The sequence below is a fragment of the Malurus melanocephalus genome, unplaced genomic scaffold (assembly GCF_030028575.1).
Source record: "Malurus melanocephalus ecotype Western Australia unplaced genomic scaffold, MMel_1.1 scaffold_251, whole genome shotgun sequence".
NCBI lineage: Eukaryota > Metazoa > Chordata > Aves > Passeriformes > Maluridae > Malurus > Malurus melanocephalus.
The window spans coordinates 156,153-175,606 of record NW_026623483.1 but is presented as its reverse complement, the minus strand read 5'-3'; the positions used below and the strand labels follow the sequence as shown (position 1 = coordinate 175,606).

Genomic DNA, 19,454 nt, shown 5'->3' with positions numbered 1-19,454 from the left:
TGGGAGAGATCTCTGTTCTGAGGGATGAGTCTTTCGCATCTGATTTCTGTTATTTTCATTATTTGAAATAGACTACCTGATGATTTTAAGCCAAAATGCCACACTTGCACTAGGAATGGAATACTGGAAGTTTGCCACCTGGATTGTCATCATTTGTAACCTAGCAAAGATGATGGAGAAGGAAATTATATCAAAGATAGGAAGACTAAATTATGTCCTGCMGCTCTATAAGAGAGTTTAGTTTTGTTAGTGTGTGTGTGATACATAGTGTGATATCAAATATTGGAAGAGCCAAGCATTTGAGCACAGATCAGTTGTGACTATCCCCACTAATACCCCTGGATCTAAAAGGTRAGGGTGACTCTGACCAACAGCCATRACAGGTTACAGAGTCTTTGCACATCTTGGGTAATCTGMATCCCATCTAAAGTTATCCATGTARTGTTTCYTTTYTAGRGCACCTGGTTCCAGTACTAGCAGTGGTTGTGGGGGAGGGCAGAAAGACTGGACATGTGATAAATGACAGGCATTTGGTAGAACTGGCTCCACAGTCAGTATGAATCAGGACCATGTGCAGGAACTGTCAGAGCCAGTCTCAAATGTACTTTTGGGAYAGGGGTTGTCCAATAGTTTTTATTTTAGTTATATGAAATATAAACAATTAAAWTTGGTTATTTTTAGAGGACAGAAAGCGAAGATTGATTCTATTTGTGCTCACTGGATGGTGCTTAGTAAATGTAGTGTGAGTATGTAGGTTTGTAAGGTGAGAGAGTTTTATTTTGTAAAAATTTCCCCAAAATGTGTGCAGGAGCTGATGCTTGCTCAAGGGTCTGTCTGCTTCCTGATTTCACCAGTTGGCCTCTCTTCCTTCCCCATTCCTGCTGRCAGCAAATCTGCTGCTCTGTCTGCAGTCCCAGGACAGGGTGGGCAGGGAAAGGTGACAGCACTGTTCCCTGTTTGCACAAGCACTGATGTTTCATGTTGGTCTGTCACAGCAGCCACACATGGGGAAAAATGAACCTGGGGATCTGTCCTCTTGATCAGTTGGTTTGCTCCATTTTCTCCTTTACTTGTTGCAGGGAGTGGGGGGAGTGTTCAGGTGAGAACTGATCTTAGAAGCAGCAGTTTTGGAAGGCAAACTGCAAAGTATAAAATCTRTGGTAAACATGGCTTTGTTCTTTCTGAGCCAGGCAAGCAATGGAATGACGTTTTCCAGACTTGAATTACCCCTTTCTCCTCCTACCTAAGATAGAAGCTGTTTCCTGAACACTCTGCTCACCTCAGTGGGGCCCACAYAGAGTGAATTTTGGCATAGCCACAAAATACAGCCCGGGAGCATCTCTGCCCTGGGCTTCTGTTGAGTTGTGTTTTGGAATGGTTTGGGTTTGTTACTTGTTTTTAATGAGGGTTCATCGTTAAAAGCCTGCCCTCCCTGCCTGCTAATTTCTCCACCTCAGTTGTTATTAAAGTTTCTTGTGTAATAAGTAGCTCCAAAACAGCGAGCCTGGAATGAGCTTAGCCTCTCACTGGTTCTAGCAGGAATACTCAGATTACAKAAACATCAGGAATTGTTTGCACACAATCATAGAGATCCAGGAAAAGAAGAGATGTTGACAAGAAGAAATAATCTGCTGTTATGGTTCATTCACATGTGCTTGACTTGGCAGTTGGCTTTTATTTTACTAATGGGAGATGTCATGGTAGTTAATGGGAGTTAATCATGTTTGGTGTTGGAATACATAAACAATAATTGTGAATTAACCTGAGTTGCCTCAAATTCCCTGAGTGAATTTTTGCTTATCCTCAATAGATTGGTACAATTTTAGTTGTCCTTATTACTCTTAGTGTTTCTTTTTCTGAAAGAGTATATTTTAATTTGAGAGTGGCTTTTAGGTGTACGGGATCCACTTTTCAAATGAGGGACATGTGATTTTACTGATTGCTTTGGATGGAGCACAAGGTTACGGGGGACCCTTAAAGGGTTGGCCAGATGGACACCTGGCTCTCTGCAGTCTGGCCATTTCCTGATGGTGCCTTTTTTTTTACTTCATTAAAGTCCATTATAGCTTGAAGATATTTTTGCTTTTCAGTGACTTTGTTCCAAGACCCTTTCTGRCTCTCCAGCAGTTGCAAAAAGTGACTTTCCATTAGAAGAGTTAGATAATATTTGCCTTTGGCACTCTAACTCGTACTTGCTCCCAGAGATATAAAATTGCATTAAAGTGATGAAAAATCCACCCTAATATTGTAGAACTCAACTCTTGAAGTCTGGTAAATAAATGTGGGACAATTAACCTTTGCTTTAGTGACAGTGAGGCTTTCTGAAGCRGGATAATTGCTGAGGCACTGTTAATGTGAGGCTGGCTTGTTGCCTTTCTGCAGGGAAAGAAGGGATGGAAACAGAGCAGTGGAGCATTTTCTGCCTGGAAGGAATTTCTGCTGGCTTTTTTGCCTAAGAAAATGTATTTTGTATTCTTTGTAGAGAAGCTTTCTAAGCAGCTGAACTAATTCTCCTTAGATGGCATTGCTTTCTGAAGAAGGAGGGGAAAAGGGTGCTTTTATTACATGTCAGCCTAAATCAAAAATACTTTAAACAACAAAAAAAAAATATCCTCTTACAATAGGTATTTTGCCCTTCAGCCATCCTTGTGTCTCCTAACTGGGATTGTGCAATTCAGCATTGAAATGTAGTAATAAATAAGACTGTTTAAGGGCCAGGTTATATCCCAGTGGCTGCTTCAGTTGCTGAGGGCTATTGCCCCAGAKACTTTTTGGATGGATTCCAGGTTTGTGATTTTGCTGGAACTTGCATGTGTTCAAACCCAGTGCAAATGCTCTGAAACAGCAGCACTTGCAGGGAGAGTTGGTGAAGCAGCACCTTAGCTGACGCTGGGCAGGACTGTGTGGAGCTGCCTGGGCTGGAAATGCATCCTAGGCTTCCCTCTGAACCTGGGATTTTAATGACCTCTGTCTGCTGCTAACTGTTTTTGCCTGCAGTGTGTTGCAATCCCTGGCTCCTGGCAAATGATGGGCAGTGCTCATGAATAAACTAATCAAGTCCTTTCTTCAGCATCCCCCCTGCATGTGCCTGCCTCAGCCCTGCTTGACCRGCCTGGAGCTGCAGAAAGCATTGAACCACCTAAGTGAGAAATCATTTCCTGAGAAGCTCCCTGGGCAGGAGAATTGCAGCCTAAGCCCTTCTCCTTGGGCAGAGATAACTCACTGCTCTGCTGCCACCAGGTCCCTGAGCTATTTCAGTGCCTGAGACTGAAGCCTCACTGCTGGAAAGGCACACAAGGGGTCATGAAGGAAGGATTCCTGCTCTTTATTTTCCTGGTTAACCATTGGAGCTCTCCCAGTTTGTGGGGTCCTAGAGGTGCAGCAATGSTCCTGTGTGGCCTTTTCAGACAAGCAATCACCAAGCATATTTTCTTCTTGTTAAAGAGGCAGAAAAGAAGGAAGGATGTAATTCTGTAGTTCTTTCAAGGTAGRATTCTTAGTATTCCATTGCCTGCTTACATCTCCATCCATTAGAGGACCAGCAATTGCTGTGTCATGATTGGAGAGTATAGCAGAACAGAGTGTGGCAGTGAAGTTTGCAACAGGCAGCTCGAAGTGCAGGTGTTCCAGCTGTTCGCAGGATTCAGGTGACAAGAGAACATTAGGACTCCTAGTCTGAGCTCTTTCCTCACTATATAAGAATGTTGGTGGAAAGGGGCTTTTTACTGGAATGTGAAGTGTCAGGATAAGGGGGAATGGCTTCAAACTGGCAGGGTAGGGTTAGGTTCAATATTGGGAAAAGATTCTTTCCTGTGAGGGTGGTGCAGCCCTGGTTGCCCAGAGAAGTTGCTGCCCCAWCCCTGGAAGTGTTCAAGGCAAGGCTGCATGAAGCAGCCTGGTCTAGTGAAAAGGTATCCCTGCCCATGGCAGGGAATAGAACAAGATGAACCTTAAGGTCTTTTCTAACCTAAACCGGCCTGTTTCTGTGATTAGCTGGGACTGCCGTGAAACAAAGAGGGAAATAAATAGCCCAAAGCAACTGCCCTGCACTGCGGCCACAATAACCCTTAGCGGATCTTTGTGCACACCCTCCTAACCATTCATTTGGACTGAGACACTCCCTGGCCCTTGTCTGCTGGGAGCAGTATCTGTCATTAAGTAGGAGTTGTAAGTGGCCTGTGGTGGAGCAAACTGTATTATTAACATGGGCGGACTTTTAYCRGAGACAGCCCCAGGAGGGGATGCTGTAATTCCAGGCTTTCCTCTTACACCACCTCCCTAGGATAYTATTTTCTCACTGGTGCCTGACAGATAAATGCACAGAAATGTCTTGCATCAGCAATGCTGTCAGACTCATTGCTGTGCAATGCTGAGTTGTGCTGTGGGGATGGGTAGGCACAAAGATAAGTGGTTGGATGAAAAGATACTATAAAAATTCCTGTAGCTTCACATAAGAAGGGATGGCCTGTAATTCCTGGTTGTCTGTCTCTCCCCTTACCCTAAAGCCAGTTCTGGCATTCTCAGATGACATGGTATTTATCTGATCAGATAAAACTGCTGATGGCCAGATGCCACATGGAGGTAAGTTGTACTTACTGATAAACCTGACCACAAGCCAGATTTCCACCTTCCACCAGCTGCTAAACACTGGCCCCGGCTGTAGCTGGGACACAGCCCCAGTATGTGATGGCTACATCWCCCATAGGTACAGACATTTACCCTGTTGCACTTAGAGGTCATTATTTCAGGTGACCCACAGCCTGTGCCTTTGCCAAAATCACCCTCTGTAAATCAAGTATTGTACTGTGATTTTTAATGCCAGGAAGAGCTAAAYTGTGTGTGATGGGAAAACACAGCTCTTGACTCTCTCAGCTTTGGTGGAAATATGATCCTTTACTGAGAGGATGAGTATGGGGAGGGGGTAATAAACCCAGCCATTTTTCCCCATGGGAAAGGATGGTTGCTCCAGTTTACAGGCTGGRTAGAGCCTGCAGTACAGCTCAAACCAGAACAAGCTGCACTTGTCCAGTAAAGGTGATTTCAAGTTCTTGTTGGCATCATCCAGTAACAGAGTGGACTAAGCTGATGTGCTGCATTCAWAAAGTGGTTGAAGGTCATCAGAGTGTAAAGCAAGTGTCCTGTGTATGCTCTTTCCCTCCACACCCTTCCTTCCTCTTCCCACAGGTGAGCAACAGGAGAGTCCCACAGTTCTGCTGGGACCCAGCATGGGACATGGGAGCCCTGCAGAGGAGGCTTGTCTGTGTGCTGGGCACTTTATGTTCCCACCTCCRCCCTCTGGTCATCAGCCCTGTCTTGTGGAAATGCTTTGAAAATCAATTAAGTGGGTAAATTAAAATTGAACAGASTACAGTGTTATCTGGGGGTTTCTGCATGGGAATATGCTCAAGCAGGTGCCTCACCTAAAGCTGACACCTGAACGTGTGTGACATGGTTGTGGACAGTTGACCCTGTTGGCCTGAAAGGCACAGAGAATTTTATTTTYCTCTTCTTCCTGAGCAGTATTGGAATGTATTGCAAACAGAGYAATGCTCACAGGCCATGGAGTGAGGGCAGCTCCCAAGAGGTTCTTGCTTAGAGCARGAAGCTGCTGTGGGATGAGCAGGGCCATGAGGAGCATAGAGCAAACACAGGCTGTAGGGGGGATGACTCATAGCAGTCAGATTGAGATCTGGCCTGCTTCTAATTTGGTAAATAGTTTAAATTATGTATTAGCAGCTCTGATGAAGACAATKTCTGGAAGGATTAGCATAATTGTCTTTTCATCCCTGAGATACTGGACTGAATTCCATTTTGTCATTTTGATGGGAAAAGCATAGTAAAAYGTGATGTTGGTTATACTACAATTAGCAGGGAAGGTGTGTGGATGTCCTTCCATGATCACATGTTGCTGCTCTGACTCACACTAGATACAGACCTGCTAAATATCCTTGGCTTCATTTTGTTGTGRAGGTCAAGCCCARGACCATCCYTTGAAACWACTGGAGACATTTCAYTGGGGAAAAGCAGTCAGGAAAATARTCTTTAATTAAAGGCAAGAAAAAGGGGGCAGAGACCTTCAGTCTGGAGCTGAATGTTCCAGGAGTTCCAATGTGTGTGGCTCAGAGGCTGTTCAACTCCAGCTGAAGAGGAAGGGCTACCACCACCTTGTTTAAACTTAAYCGTGTTTTTACCTGAAGTGGAGAAATTTGGAGTGTTGACACTGGTTTGTTTYAGCAGCATTATCTGAATAAGTCTGCATGTCTGATTTGGTTGAATTTTCTGGACTCTTCATCCATCAGAGTTTTTGCATGCCTGCCAAAAGATGGGAAGCTCAACAAGAGGCTCGAGCACTGGCATGTGAGAGTGACAGTCTGATCTTGGTTTCTGACTGCACTGCCAGTTGGGCTGTGGGGAGCAGATGTGTCCATCCTGGCTTGCGGGAGAACGTGATGCTGTATGGCAAGGGRTGTTTTACAGAGAGGATGGCAGAATAATTAATGCTCAAAAGAGAAAATAAAATACACTATGCTGGAAGGAGGGAATTGTGTGGCTCTTCAGGGAAGTGTTRGATCTGGTCTGTGCTTAGAGTTCTTCTCTCACATGAGGCTTTTTGGTGGGAGCATGACCTGCACTCTTACTGCAYAGTTTTAGTGTTGGCATAAATAGACAATGTGTGCATCAGGTCAGTAGGGTAGTTTTTTACTCTCTTGGTTGGAAACAGCTTTCTCAAATAAATAATACTGATGGGGACATAACTGAGTGTTCCTTTGTGCGGGTGAAGGAGTGGGACTCTGCAGTAGATGCCATGCTCACACTGATGGAGGRAGCTCAATGGTTTCTTAAGGTTTACATGAGACTCTTTCAGGATCATGTGGCTTGGTAAAGAAWATATCTGACTTTAAGGGAATTAAASCTCAATAAAAATAAAATTGAGGAGGCACACCAGCAATGGTAAGTTCCTATGAATGACATTAAGATTAATTACACTTATATCAAGTTCACCTTGCAGCTAAATAAATGTATTACAATGGCATTAAAACGTTGCATCAATATTAAGAGGCTGAATTTAATAAATAAACTCAGATYAGTCAACATAGGGGCTAGCATTTAACTGTGAGTGATAGGTAAAGAATTCACTGCAACTGTTCAAATTAATAACTTGTCAAGTACCTAATACTGCAATTGAATTGTACTTTTACTCCTGGACACAATGCAGGACCAGAAAGCTTTCTTGTGATCCTTTCCTGCTGGCAAATATATTAGTCTATCCTGTAGCAAAGAGAACAATATCCACAAAGATTTTCTTCCATAAGCAGCAGTGCTTTGAATCTCTAGTGAGAGAAATTCCAACTCAAGCTGTATGCTACAGCCTCCCAGGATTTGAGGTAGGACCCAGACTTTGGAGGTGTGCTGTTTAGCCCATAAAGTRCAGTTATTTTAAGTCTGGAGAAACTATTTTTTCCTTTGCATAAGCAATTTTTTAGGGATTTAGGATTGCTAAATCTAACATTCCTACCCTGGACTGCACAAATTCAGAGATTTCTGCATTCAGCACTCACTGTTTTCTGTAGGAAAATATTATTCTGTTGATACTTTTTAATGTTCAATTTAATATTAAGAAAATTAATAATTGCAACTAATTCAGGATGAAGCTGCAAATTTAACTTTAAACTCATTTTTAAGCTTTATTCCTTGAATTTAGGCATTAGCAGAGATGCTAAAAAAAGACGTAGATCATATGCTRATTTACTTGAAGTATGAACTCTTTAGAACCACCCTCCTTCTTTTCTATCTTCCTTTTCTCAGTTCAAGTGTCTAAGTGGGAGTGTTTAGTGCAGGAGCAGCTGCAGCTCAGTGCTACTTGCTCTCAGAGCAATGATCAAAACACAGCTCCAGTTCCTGACTTTTGCCATCCTTGAGTCTCCTCAGTAGGCAGGAAACTTTAAGTATAAATTCAGGGGGGAAAGGTGTGATTTATTCTTATTTCTCCATGGAAGGGGAAGAAACCTGGGGGGAAGTGTGGAGGATGCCTGGCAGTGAGTTGAGCCCCACTCCATGCAGTTTGCCAGCTCTGGGAATTGCTGTAGGTAATGTAGGTAAAAGTGGAGGCTTTACAAAGCCTTCACTGCCACACTCTGCTATTCTGCTATACTCTCCTTACAAAACACCTCTATTTTGAGCAGATTCTACATCCTTAGCAAACCTTGCCTGGGAGTAAGCTGAGGAGCAATGAATGCTTTCCTAGCTCAGCTGTCCCCTTGCTGTCCAAGTGTTGCTCAGAATTGCTGGCTGAAAGAGCACAGTGCTGAAAACTTGTCTGTGTAGGTYATGGTTCTTCAGGTAAGGCAGGTATGAGCTATGCCTGCAGGGCTTAAACTCCTTTGTGGCCTCACAAGTAACTTGGTGCAATTAGTTGACACTTTGAAATGTGTTTCCATTATATTTGCTCTGACATCTTCCAGGCAGGCAGTCCCAAAAGTGGGAGYTCATAGATACACTTGTAGTTATTGGAGAGACAACTTTAGTGCTGGAAGAACTTGGTATGAGAACTGTCTGCTAATTTCATTAGATCTGAAACAGAAAATACTGATGTCTTGTCCCCCTCTCTAAATACCTGTCCCACCTTCAGTCCCCTTGTGTCAGTGCCAGTTCTGCCATCTCTAATCCTCAACCTCTTATCTCTGACAGGTTGGTGGGACAAAGACAGGAGTCGTGCGCTACGTGGGAGAGACGGATTTTGCCAAAGGAGAGTGGTGTGGTGTGGAGCTGGATGAACCCCTGGGGAAGAATGATGGGGCGGTTGCTGGTACAAGGTACTGTGAGCTCAGAACCCCATCCTGGGTCCTACACACCTCCTGGGGTGGCTGAGGGGCCAAATGCCATCAGACCTGGGAGGAGAGTTAGGGCTGTGTTTAACTGTACTTTGTGAGGTGGGATGAGTCTAATTTTGAGTCTTTCAGACTTTGGGATAGCCTTGCAGGAAGATGAATACAAAGCTCATCATTGGGGAATTTTAAAGCAGGATCAGATAGCTTCTGTGAAGGAGGAACCTGAATGAGTTCAGGAAATAGGAGAAAGTAGGGCAAGAAGGTAACTTACAGTGGGATTTAATTTTTGCTAGAAATTGATTCTGTTGATTGTATTAGCTCTGCTTTCTACCACATATTCCCTTCATAAACTTTCTTCTTGCTCGGTAAGTCACCCCCTTAGAGCTACAAAAGACAAAGATTTGACTTTCTTTTCTCTTCAGCTTACTGTTTTTTTCTGTTCTTTCTGGGAACAAATTTCCAGAGATCTGAAAGAACAATTGGTGGTTGTTTTCTGTCCTTACAGTAATTCTGTAGTGCRACAGGTGTCTGCTGATTGATCTTACCACCCCTGACTCCATAGGCACCTCCACTCTTTTATTTTCCAAAAAAAACCCTTGTTATTCCTATAAAACTAGGCAGGGACATCTCACAGGCTTGCTGGGAAGCTCTTACTGTTCATGTGGGATTTAGTAACAGGAATGACCCAGGCCTTGGATCTTGATCTTGGGAAGTTCAAATCTGAATTATATAGCAGCACTTCGACCCTGCTTCAAATATGGGTGCAACTAATTCCTTGTCCTACACAAGTTTCTTAAGTGGGAAATACTRTTGTTTTCTTGGAGCTTCTGAAGGCAACCTGACCTCAGAAGTGAGATTTATCTTTCGCATAATTAACTAGATTGGAAAAGACCTTTGAGATCATCAAGTCTAACACCTAACTTTGGGGAGCTGAGAGTTACTGCCTTATTAGCTTTCAGGTCCTATAATAAAGGTTTCTTATCCTGGGTCAGCCTTTTTTGCCCAGCAGCCATATGCCTTCATCTAAAATAAGAGAAAAGCTGCCTTGTTCAATGTCAGGGCAAGAAAGCAGTAAATGATTGGCAGCAGATGGCTGAGTTTCTGCCTGTGCTCAAAATAAAAGAATCAGGATGGTAGAGAATGAATCATGAAGTGAATGCAAGACCGTGCTTTATTTATCATACAATTCAAACTATCAGGAAGAATGATCTTTAGKGTGCTTGGAAATTATTTATTGTCTCTGTGCATGTGGAATGTGTGAAAGGCAGATGTGAGTGCAGTGCTGTCTGCCTCTCATCCTCATACCTCTCTTGCTGTGTTTTGAAAATCCAACTTTTGGAAGTCATCTGTCTTCTGAAACTGCTGCATCTTGGCTGAGGCTGTTCTAATGTGTGCCCTGTCTGCAAAGGCTTCTCTTTTTTTCACACGGTTTAGAGCAAGATTGCAGCATTGTCCATGTCTGTCCTTCTGAGCTGTGATCAAACCTTTTGATTTTCTTGGAGCACGTGCCCATTTCAACAGCAGTGGTTTGTAGAAGCTAACATAGTAGAACAAACTCCCGTGGTGTATGTAGGCACCTATCAGTCAGTGCTCCCTGTTTGCTGTGGCAGAATGGAATTCTTGAGGCTGCCCTGATCTTGTCCTGYCAGGACCAGCCTGGCCAGAGGCTGTCCAGGACTCTGAAGTCTGTGCTTTGGTGGTGGTTGCCATCTAGTGAGCAGCCCTGGCCWGGCCAGTGAGCCCAGCACTGCCTGCTGCAGCTGCAAAAGGAGAGTGGAGCCAAAAYTGGAGCTCAGGACAATGGAGGCTGGTGGAAGTAGGAGAGGCAGCATGGAGCAAAGGACATTTTCACCACCTTTGCTGTCATAGACAACTCCAGTTGAGTTGGTCGTGAATTGGCTGAAATTTGTGGTGGGTCCCTGATTTTTCTGTAGGTTCAGGTGTGGATGTGCATCAAGGGAAGGCTGAAGGGCTGGGCTCTTCAGTGGAGGCTGCCTGCAGGCTGTGGATCAGCAGCAGTGGCCCAGGGGACAGGCTATCATTGTAGGGGACCCTCTGTGCATCAGATGGTGCTGATTTGCACTGAGCTTTACTGTATCTTCATCTGCACAGGAGACTACAGAWGTGCTGTTGTGGTTTGATTTGGTTTGGTGTCAATTCCACAAAGCCAAGCAAGTTCCATGTACTCAGCTCTAGTAATTTAAACATTGACATGCTTATTTTACTGTTCTCTCTTCTCTGCCTCTGCTCCTAAACTGCCCAGACTTTTACTTTTGCATAGTTTGTGACATGTCAGCCTTGGACACTGAAAGTTTTTCATCTRTTTCAACATTTCCTGTGTTTCCCACCTGCAGTTTGCATTGTCATCACACCACCACTTTTCTTCCCTGTAATGTGTGTATGGAGCTCTTCCACACTCAGTGAAAGCAGCTCTTGGTTTTCAAGTAGGTTTTTCTACTGCTAAGTGTTTTGGACCCTGCTTCTGAACCACAGAAGTTAATTGYAACTACTTTCAATCTGGACTGAAAGAAAATGGGCTGACATAGTGATGCAAGTTTGTTCTTGCTAAGAGCTGTCAGAGGCTTTTAAGGGAATTAACCTTTGAGATTGTTGTGCAGCCATGAGTACCAGTCTGTGCTTACACCARGCAGAGCWGTGGAAGGGGCTGTTGGYCTGCCTGTRCCTACTGGAATTTGAGAAAAYGATKCTGACCAGGGCTTTGGCAGGTTTGSAAGAGGTCAGCCTGTGGTATGGCTGGTTTTCTAAACCCAAGGGCCTATGTTGGCAGCAAACTGAGGAGGCTGAGATTTGGGGTTGTGGAGGGGTTGTTTAWAGTTTGTTATAGAAAAAAAAAGTTTGAGCAGATGTTTGAAAATTAATTTTATTCTCATCTGACTGGAGATCAGGCTGTTCCCTGGCCTCTTGAGCACACAGGAGTCTGCCTGTGACACAGCTGTATGGCTGCCAGCATTTAAAATAAAAGGGAATTGGGGAAACAGCTGCTCACATCAGGAGAGAGAGAGAGAGAGAGAACTTGTGCTAGTAAAACTGGATTTGTGTAATTTAGTCATTGGAACCTGTTTTTTTCATGTTAACATAGGACAGATTGTTTTATGACCAAGTATTTAGTCCTATTCTTGCTATGAAGCCTGTGAGAAAGCTCTTACAGGGGCTTTTTGTATTGGCTGCTCCCCTGAAACAAGGGGATAAAATGCTGGAGGTGATCTRGTTTTTCTTGCTGCACTGCAGCTGGCCAGCAGCAAATGAACCCTGGTTTATGCTGGCCAGCCGAGGCCCTGAAGGAGTTTCCAGGGTTTGACACTGCATTTTAGCTCATTTTTATTCTGGAAGAGGGCTCTGGAGAGACACAATCGTTAGGCTCACTGCAGTTTTGGAAGAGAGCTTGCCCTGTAATTAGCCAATCCTCCCTTTTCCATGTTTGCATCTTTTCAAGTTTGTTTGCGTGGGAAACAGTTTCTCTGCCATCTAAAGGAGATGGCACACGCTGAAGTTTGCTGTAATGATATTTTTAGTTTCAAAGGTTTGAGCTGCTGTTTTCTCCTGGTTTTTTTTTTGGTTTTTTTTTTACCCCATGGAACATGTATATAGAACTGTGTGATTCAGATCTTTTTATTTGACACAGAGTCAGTCTCAAGGTGGGTCAGACTGGGAGGGACCATAGTGGGTCATCTGGTCCAACCTCTCTGCTCAGGAAGGGTTATTCCAGAGCACATGGCATAGTATTGTGTCCAGATGGTTCTGGAATATCCTCAGGGAACGAGACTCCACACTTTCTCTGGGCAGCCTCTTCAGGGCTTGGTCACTGCCCAGGGAAGAAGTTYTTCCTCATGTTTAGGTGGAACTTCCTGGCCATGGCCTCTTGTCTCGTTGCCTCTGAGCCCCATGGAGCAGAGCCTGGTCCATCTTCTGACATCTCTCTGCAGACACACTTCACCATATCATTATCTCAAAGCAGGGTAAAGAGCACACACAAGTTTTGGGAAGATTGGTTTGTTGGAAAGGTTGGCTGGTAAGGAAGGAATGCTTGTGCTCTGGCTGTGTTTGTGTTCTGGGATATGTGCTCTCCAGGCTGCCAGAGGTGTCTTTCCTGGCATCTGATCAAAGTGCACAGGAACTAACACCTGGCAATTACCTCAGGTCTCCCTGCTAAAGCACCACAAATGCAAACATGGAGATTGCCAGTACTACAAACAGGAGAGGAGAATAGTCCAACTACTTGTACACAGGAAACGATGTCACAGCAAAGCACCTGGAGATGAGCTGTGGGCTGGGGTTTGGTACTGCTTGGCAGTGCCATTCTTCAAGGTTGAGTGAGATGGATGTTCTGCCACTTCTCATTTGGTACATCTCCTGTATTCCAGGTATTTTCAGTGCCCACCCAAGTTTGGCCTCTTTGCCCCCATCCACAAGGTGATCCGGATTGGGTTCCCATCAACCAGCCCTGCCAAGGCAAAGAAGAGCAAGCGGATGGCCATGGGAGTGTCAGCCCTGACCCACAGCCCCAGCAGCTCCTCCATCAGCTCTGTCAGCTCAGTGGCCTCATCAGTCGGGGGCAGGCCCAGCCGCAGTGGGCTGGTAAGTGGCTCCTGTGTGGTCTCTGCAGCCTCAAGCCACCTCTGTGACACAACTCCACAAAGTGGGAGGGCTGGGRTTTTCTTCCAATGTAGCTGCTCCTTCACCATTGATCAGGTGAGGGGAATGGAGTGTGGGACAATGTTCCCCACAGTGTTACTCACAAATAATCTCCTTCCATATTCACAAATAATCTCCACCAAGCAAATGTGACCAATGAAGTGCCTGAACTGTGATTTGCAGTGGGATGAATCTCAGTTCTGCTGTCAAGAGCAGGTTTATAAGGGATCCATGCAGAAAAAGGACAGTGTCCAGTGTCACATGCTGCCCTGACCAGCTGTGCAAAGCTCCTAGTGTGACTGTCTTACTGTGGAGGGTGATAATGTCCTGGGTCACATGCCTGGAGTTTTGGCAGGTGCTCAAGCAGGCAGAAAGCAGAGCAGGCAGTGATATTATTAAAAGCTTTTTGTGTTGGCTGCTCCCCTGAAGCAAGGGAATACAGTGCTGGAGGTGATCTGCTTTTCCTTGCTGCAGTGCAAGTATTGCAACACCATCTCTGCTGTGGTATTGCTGCARAACACCCGCAGTCCTCTTGGCTGGGGACAAGCGTGCAGTGTCATCCCTGAGAGTGGACAAATAACCTCATACTGGTTTCCACTTGAGATCAGTTGGCCCAGCTGCACTCACTTTTTGGGATTCCATCAGTGCAGGTCATCACACAAAATATATTTTATTTTATATTGTAAGAAGGTAGTTATACAATGCATGATAATTCTTCCTGACTCTGCTCCCACCCCATGTTTTGTCCTTTGGGAAATGGTTCTTTCATTGCAGTGCAGAAGAGCAATTGAGCTTGTGAGCATTGTCCAGATGTTTCTCAGGCTTAACCTCCCWTATTGGGCCCAAAGCTGGAACTGCAGCTCCATTCATCTGAATAAACGGTCATTAAGTGAGCATTCCAGATTTAGCAGGGGACTTAACTATTCTAGACTGGAAAAGACACAGCTTTACCCCATCTAACTCTTTTCCCAGCTGACAGAGACCTCTTCTCGATATGCTCGGAAAATCTCTGGCACCACAGCTCTCCAGGAGGCCCTGAAGGAGAAGCAGCAGCACATTGAACAGCTGCTGGCAGAGCGTGACCTGGAGCGAGCAGAGGTTGCCAAAGCCACCAGCCACATCTGTGAGGTGGAGAAGGAGATTGCCATCATGAAGGCCCAACATGAACAGGTAGGAGGTGATAGGGCTTCTATCACTAGCTCTCAAATATCTGGATATTTGATATCCCCTGAAAGTTCTGGATCATAAGTTTACCTATGTGTGAAACTTGGGCTCTGAATTTCTGCTTGTTATGTGTTAAGTTAAGCTGAAGCTCTTTCTCTGCTCTCCCAATGTCACAAGTGKTATCTCTGCCTGAGCCAGGAGCAGGAAAACAGCTGTGCCAGATAAGAGGCAGTAGATAGTTCGTGTGTGGTGGATCAATACCTTTCAATGCTGAAATGCAAGCGKAAGGCAAATTTGTTCCCTTCAGCCACTGAATCTGGCTGTGGCTGTGACTGCATTGCGGTGATTTGGTGGTGCTGACAACATCAACTCAGTTCATATGCCACTGCTTTCCCACCAGAGAGGAATGTTTTTATCACATTAATAAAGTCAGGAAATCCAGAAGGAAAACAGGCTAATCATATTATGTTGGTGTTTGTTTGTTTGTTTGTTTGTTTGTTTTTTGCACAAGCATTTGTACAGAGGATATTTTATTTATTCAAATGCTTAAAGAGAGTTGTGTTTGTTCTGTTTGTCAGTTTGTGGCTCTTCAACATCTGCTGTTGTCCTAAATTCCTTACTTGTGCTTATAAACCTGAGTAAGCTACCTTGTAGCAGGGATGTCACTGAATGTTTGTGTGGTGGATCACACCTGCCTGTCAGAAATGCAGGAGAAATTGGGAAATCAACTGCAAACTGACATTTCTTCTAGCGTATTTTCCAGTAATTATCAGTAACAAATGAATTAACAGACTGGGACTGAATTGCACTGGTAACCTCTGACCAAATTTTCAAAACTTTTCAGGCTTCAGGTTTTTAACTCTAATCAGAGCTGKATTCTCCAAAAGGTTCAGGTCAGAGAGGCACTGAAGCATGGATAAAACTTAGAGTTGCTGGAGATTGAGCAGTTTTTGTTGTCTTGATCCCTACATTCTAAGCTCTTTGGAAAATGTGCTCTTACCCGAGAATCTTCTGAAACAGATCATCAAAATTTTCTGTTCCTTAGTTCTGACCCTTTCTTAAACAGCTTTGTACTACTTCCTACATGGTTAACTTTTGTGTCTTGGGCTTGTTTTTTGTTTCAGTATGTCACAGAGGCAGAAGGAAACCTCCAGCGAGCRCGAGCCCTGGTGGATGGGATGCAGAAGGAGAAGATTGAGCTGTTGAACCAGCTGGAAGAGGAGAAGAGGTAAAGCAGGAGTGGATGGCTGTGAGAGAGGTGAAGTCATGTGTGGACAGTGATAAAGCCTTCAGGTGGTTTTGGCTTGAGGATATAGTATGAAATAAGAATTGGGTCATAAACAGCATGTGCATATTGGGCCATCACAGACCCTCCTGTACAACCTGGATTTGTTAAAGACCCCTTCTTCTTCTCCAGTGCTGATTTTAAGGATGTCCTTTATGAGGAAGGGGAGACAAACTGGAGCACAATCTTACTGTAGTGTGATTCACAATCTTTCCACATTCTAGAGGCCCCCATCCACGCATATATCATGGTGCATATCTTTCCTCTCTGGATAAAAGTGAAGATCTGCGTCTCATTCTTGGAGTCCAGTTGCTCCATGTATATAATTAAACTCTTCAGTGGGAATAAAAAAACTCTTCTGTGTAATAAATTGTAATAAAACACTGTAAAAACAGTGTTAATTTCAATTGATTGATGCACCTTCTGAGGATGTAAGTCTCCCCATACTCCTAGTAGGCAGCTCGCTTTCCCAGCTCCAGGAGGCCCTTTAACCCAAGACAGCTGAGTTTTCCCCTAAATATCAACAGATGCCTCCCTCATCTAATTAGAGGAGGTTTAGACAAGGAAACTTGTTTATGAAGTTAAGTATGTACACTCATAGCTATTTTTGTCTGTAACAGAATCAGAGTCCTTACATCTGGCTACCAGCTCAACATCCTCAGCCTTTTTTTTTTAATCAGTAGAAAGAGAACTGAGTCTAGCAGAAAGTTGAATTATTTTCTACTGTTACTGGGTTCTCTCTTCCAAAAGAGAAAAGTTTCCTTGGAATGCCTGTGTTCATGAGTGGTTTTGTGTGCATTTATGCATGACTGGCCTGCACAAGCTGTGGCAAAGACTGTTCTGCCAGGATAGCTCGCAGCGTCCATGTTATGGAAACATTAAACATTGCCCACCCTCTGCCAAGCAGGCAGAGGATCCAATTCCCGTGGAATATTTTGTATGGACCCTGTGTATTTGGCACAGGAATTGCCCAGTGCTTGGATGCAGCATAATAAGGTGGATCATAATACAAGGTTTAAATAAACCAGTGAATCCTGGTTGTGGTTTGTTTGTTTTCGGGATCCTGGTGTCAAAGAACAGTAGTTTTGTGTCTGGGAAGATATAGCTAGCAGAAAAGCCATTTTTKTGTGTAGAAAGCTGCTTTTAACTGTCCTGCTCTGTGATTCTTGCTGCTCAGTTTCTGCTGAGCTGTTTGTATCCAAACATGGTCTGGATCCCTCTCTTCTCAGACTTTGGTTCTGCAGGCCATGACATGATTTTTTTAATATTGGATGGGTGGTTTTAGAACACAAAAAGCTCAACAGTAGTTTTTGGGCAGCTTTTCCATTTGYTGGCAATGATCTCTCCATTGATGGTGTTGCAGTAATCCATAAAACTTCATTAATAGTGAAAAGGCTCATGTGCTATAGCTGATTAGACAGAGAGTGCTGAGCTGAGTGTTCCTGATTTTTCTTTGTGTCTTCCCCAGGAAAGTGGAGGACTTGCAGTTCCGTGTGGAGGAAGAATCCATTACAAAAGGGGATCTGGAGGTAATTCCTTATGATCCTGCCAAGATGTGGGCCTCAAACCCCAAGTTGCATGTGGGGCCTCAGTTGAGTAATTTCAGCCACCTTTTGCTCCCCTCGAACAATACTTTATTGATRGCTTTGGATTTATGCAAACACGTGGTGTAAACTGTGAGGATTGCACTTTGGTGTGGTGCCCAATGACTGTTCACACTTGGAGATCCCTGGAGTTACTCTGTCACTCTGAATTGCCAAGCCATGTTAAAATCTGTGTCTGAATGTGTTAAAAGATATGTTTTTCCACTCTAGAAATGAATTGACTGTTCAATTCCTGCCCCTGCGATTTCCTGCTCTTAGCAGCTAATGGGCACACACTTTCTCCTGGTTGGATGCTATTTAATTCCAGCCAAAATTCTGTGTATCCTGAGGTATCCTCATGTGGAGTTCACTGCCCATGAATGTGGTTTTGACACTAGGATTGACGCCCTGTCACTGGGAAGGGCTGTTGCCCGGAGTGATGCTGTTGCAGTGAACATTGTACAAACTGGAAGTGATGTTGGGAGCTTACCCTTCAGTGGGAGGCTTTTCCAGGAGGAAAAATGGAAAAGAAAAATCTTTCTGTGAAAGCTCTGGTTCCACATATAAATCAAGGGACTTTTCCTTCTCTTTAGCCAGAGTGCAAGGTTAGTAACAGCTAGAAATGTCAAGGTGTCCTATGTTTCACTGTCACTCATTGCAATAAAAGCCCAGGAAAATGGGAAAACTAGGAAATGGATATGTTGCTATGGCTGTGATCCTGTTGGCATAAACCTCCCCTCTTCCTCCAGAAGCTGAAGGAGATGTTTGATAGGGTGTAAATCTGCAGTGATAGCAGACCTTTGCTGAAGCACAGCAAGTGCAGTTTTTGCCTGTTGTGTAGGTGCAAAATCAGATTTCTTTTCATGCCTGAGCTGGCAGCTTTCCCCCAGTGCCTTAGAGRAGGGTTGATCCATCCATCCATCCATCCATCATTCCCTTTGAGAGCAGTGAATTTTCCCTTTGTAAGCTCCAGGTGTTTAACCCTGGCTGTGTAATGATGGCAATGGGACCAGGGCTGGCCAAATGGTATATTTGGATATATATGTTTTTTTTTAAAGTCACCATGCTTAGCAAGATGATAAGCTACTGTGGCTAAGGAATCTCATTCTAAGTTTGGGACTTAAAGTCTTAGATTTAATTTTCCTTTGGGCTGGGAAGGAATTGTTTTGCAATGGGGATGTGGCCAAGCTTTCAACAGGCCATTATGGTCCTGTCCTCACTTCCATGCTTGATTTCCTCTGATCGAGGGAATTGGCATGCTTTCCATGAATCCAACATCAGCACTAGCACAGGCATTGGCAGAGGGCTTGGCTGTGGTTAGTTTTTACATCCTGTCTGCTAATTTGCATGCTCAGATGGAATGATTGACCCATTGGAGTTAATTCTCACCTTTCTGCTTTGTTGGGGAGACAGTTAAGATTTCCAGAAGCCAGTAATTAACTTAGAAAAAAAAAGCCCCAAAACCTCTCATTGGAAATCAGGAGGATAAGTTCTCCTTCATGTTGCAAWGTGTTTCCTGGGGAATGGTTGTTCTTGATATTCTTTGTGTAAAATCACAACAAAGTCATCCAGTGACTGCAAGCACAGCCCCTGRCATCCTCTCTGGAGCTGAACTAGCCAAAAGCAAAATCCAGTGACAATTGTCTGCTTTCCTCTGGTCTTGTTGGTCCTCTTACACCAGCAGCTCTTCCAGGTATTCAGAGGGGAATGTTTATTTTGATTTAACAGCCAGTAACAGACATAATGACAGTGGTAAGAACAGATTCTCTGCTTTGTGGTCCCTGGCTCTGGGGTTTCTGCTGAAGGCTTGGCTAAATCCCCTGACATTTGTCCCAACAGCATGTGTGTTTTGAATAAATCCAGGTCTCCTGAGCATTGTGCATGGCAGGCAGCATCATTGGAAACAATTTGACCAAAGAAATCCATTTGTTGGTGGCCTGT

The 19,454-nt window shown here is 44.2% G+C and overlaps 1 protein-coding gene across 4 annotated transcripts in view; it reads left to right on the top strand.

Annotated features, from left to right (window-relative positions):
- CLIP2 (CAP-Gly domain containing linker protein 2) overlaps positions 1-19,454 on the top strand; it is a 90,759-nt gene that overhangs the window by 51,169 nt on the left and 20,136 nt on the right. For all 4 annotated transcript variants that reach the window (XM_057375536.1, XM_057375535.1, XM_057375534.1 and 1 more), the window contains exons 4-8: positions 8,689-8,813; positions 13,211-13,424; positions 14,454-14,651; positions 15,770-15,873; positions 17,399-17,459. In XM_057375536.1, the coding sequence (XP_057231519.1) occupies positions 8,689-8,813; positions 13,211-13,424; positions 14,454-14,651; positions 15,770-15,873; positions 17,399-17,459 (702 nt within the window). The remainder of the gene's footprint in view (positions 1-8,688; positions 8,814-13,210; positions 13,425-14,453; positions 14,652-15,769; positions 15,874-17,398; positions 17,460-19,454) is intronic.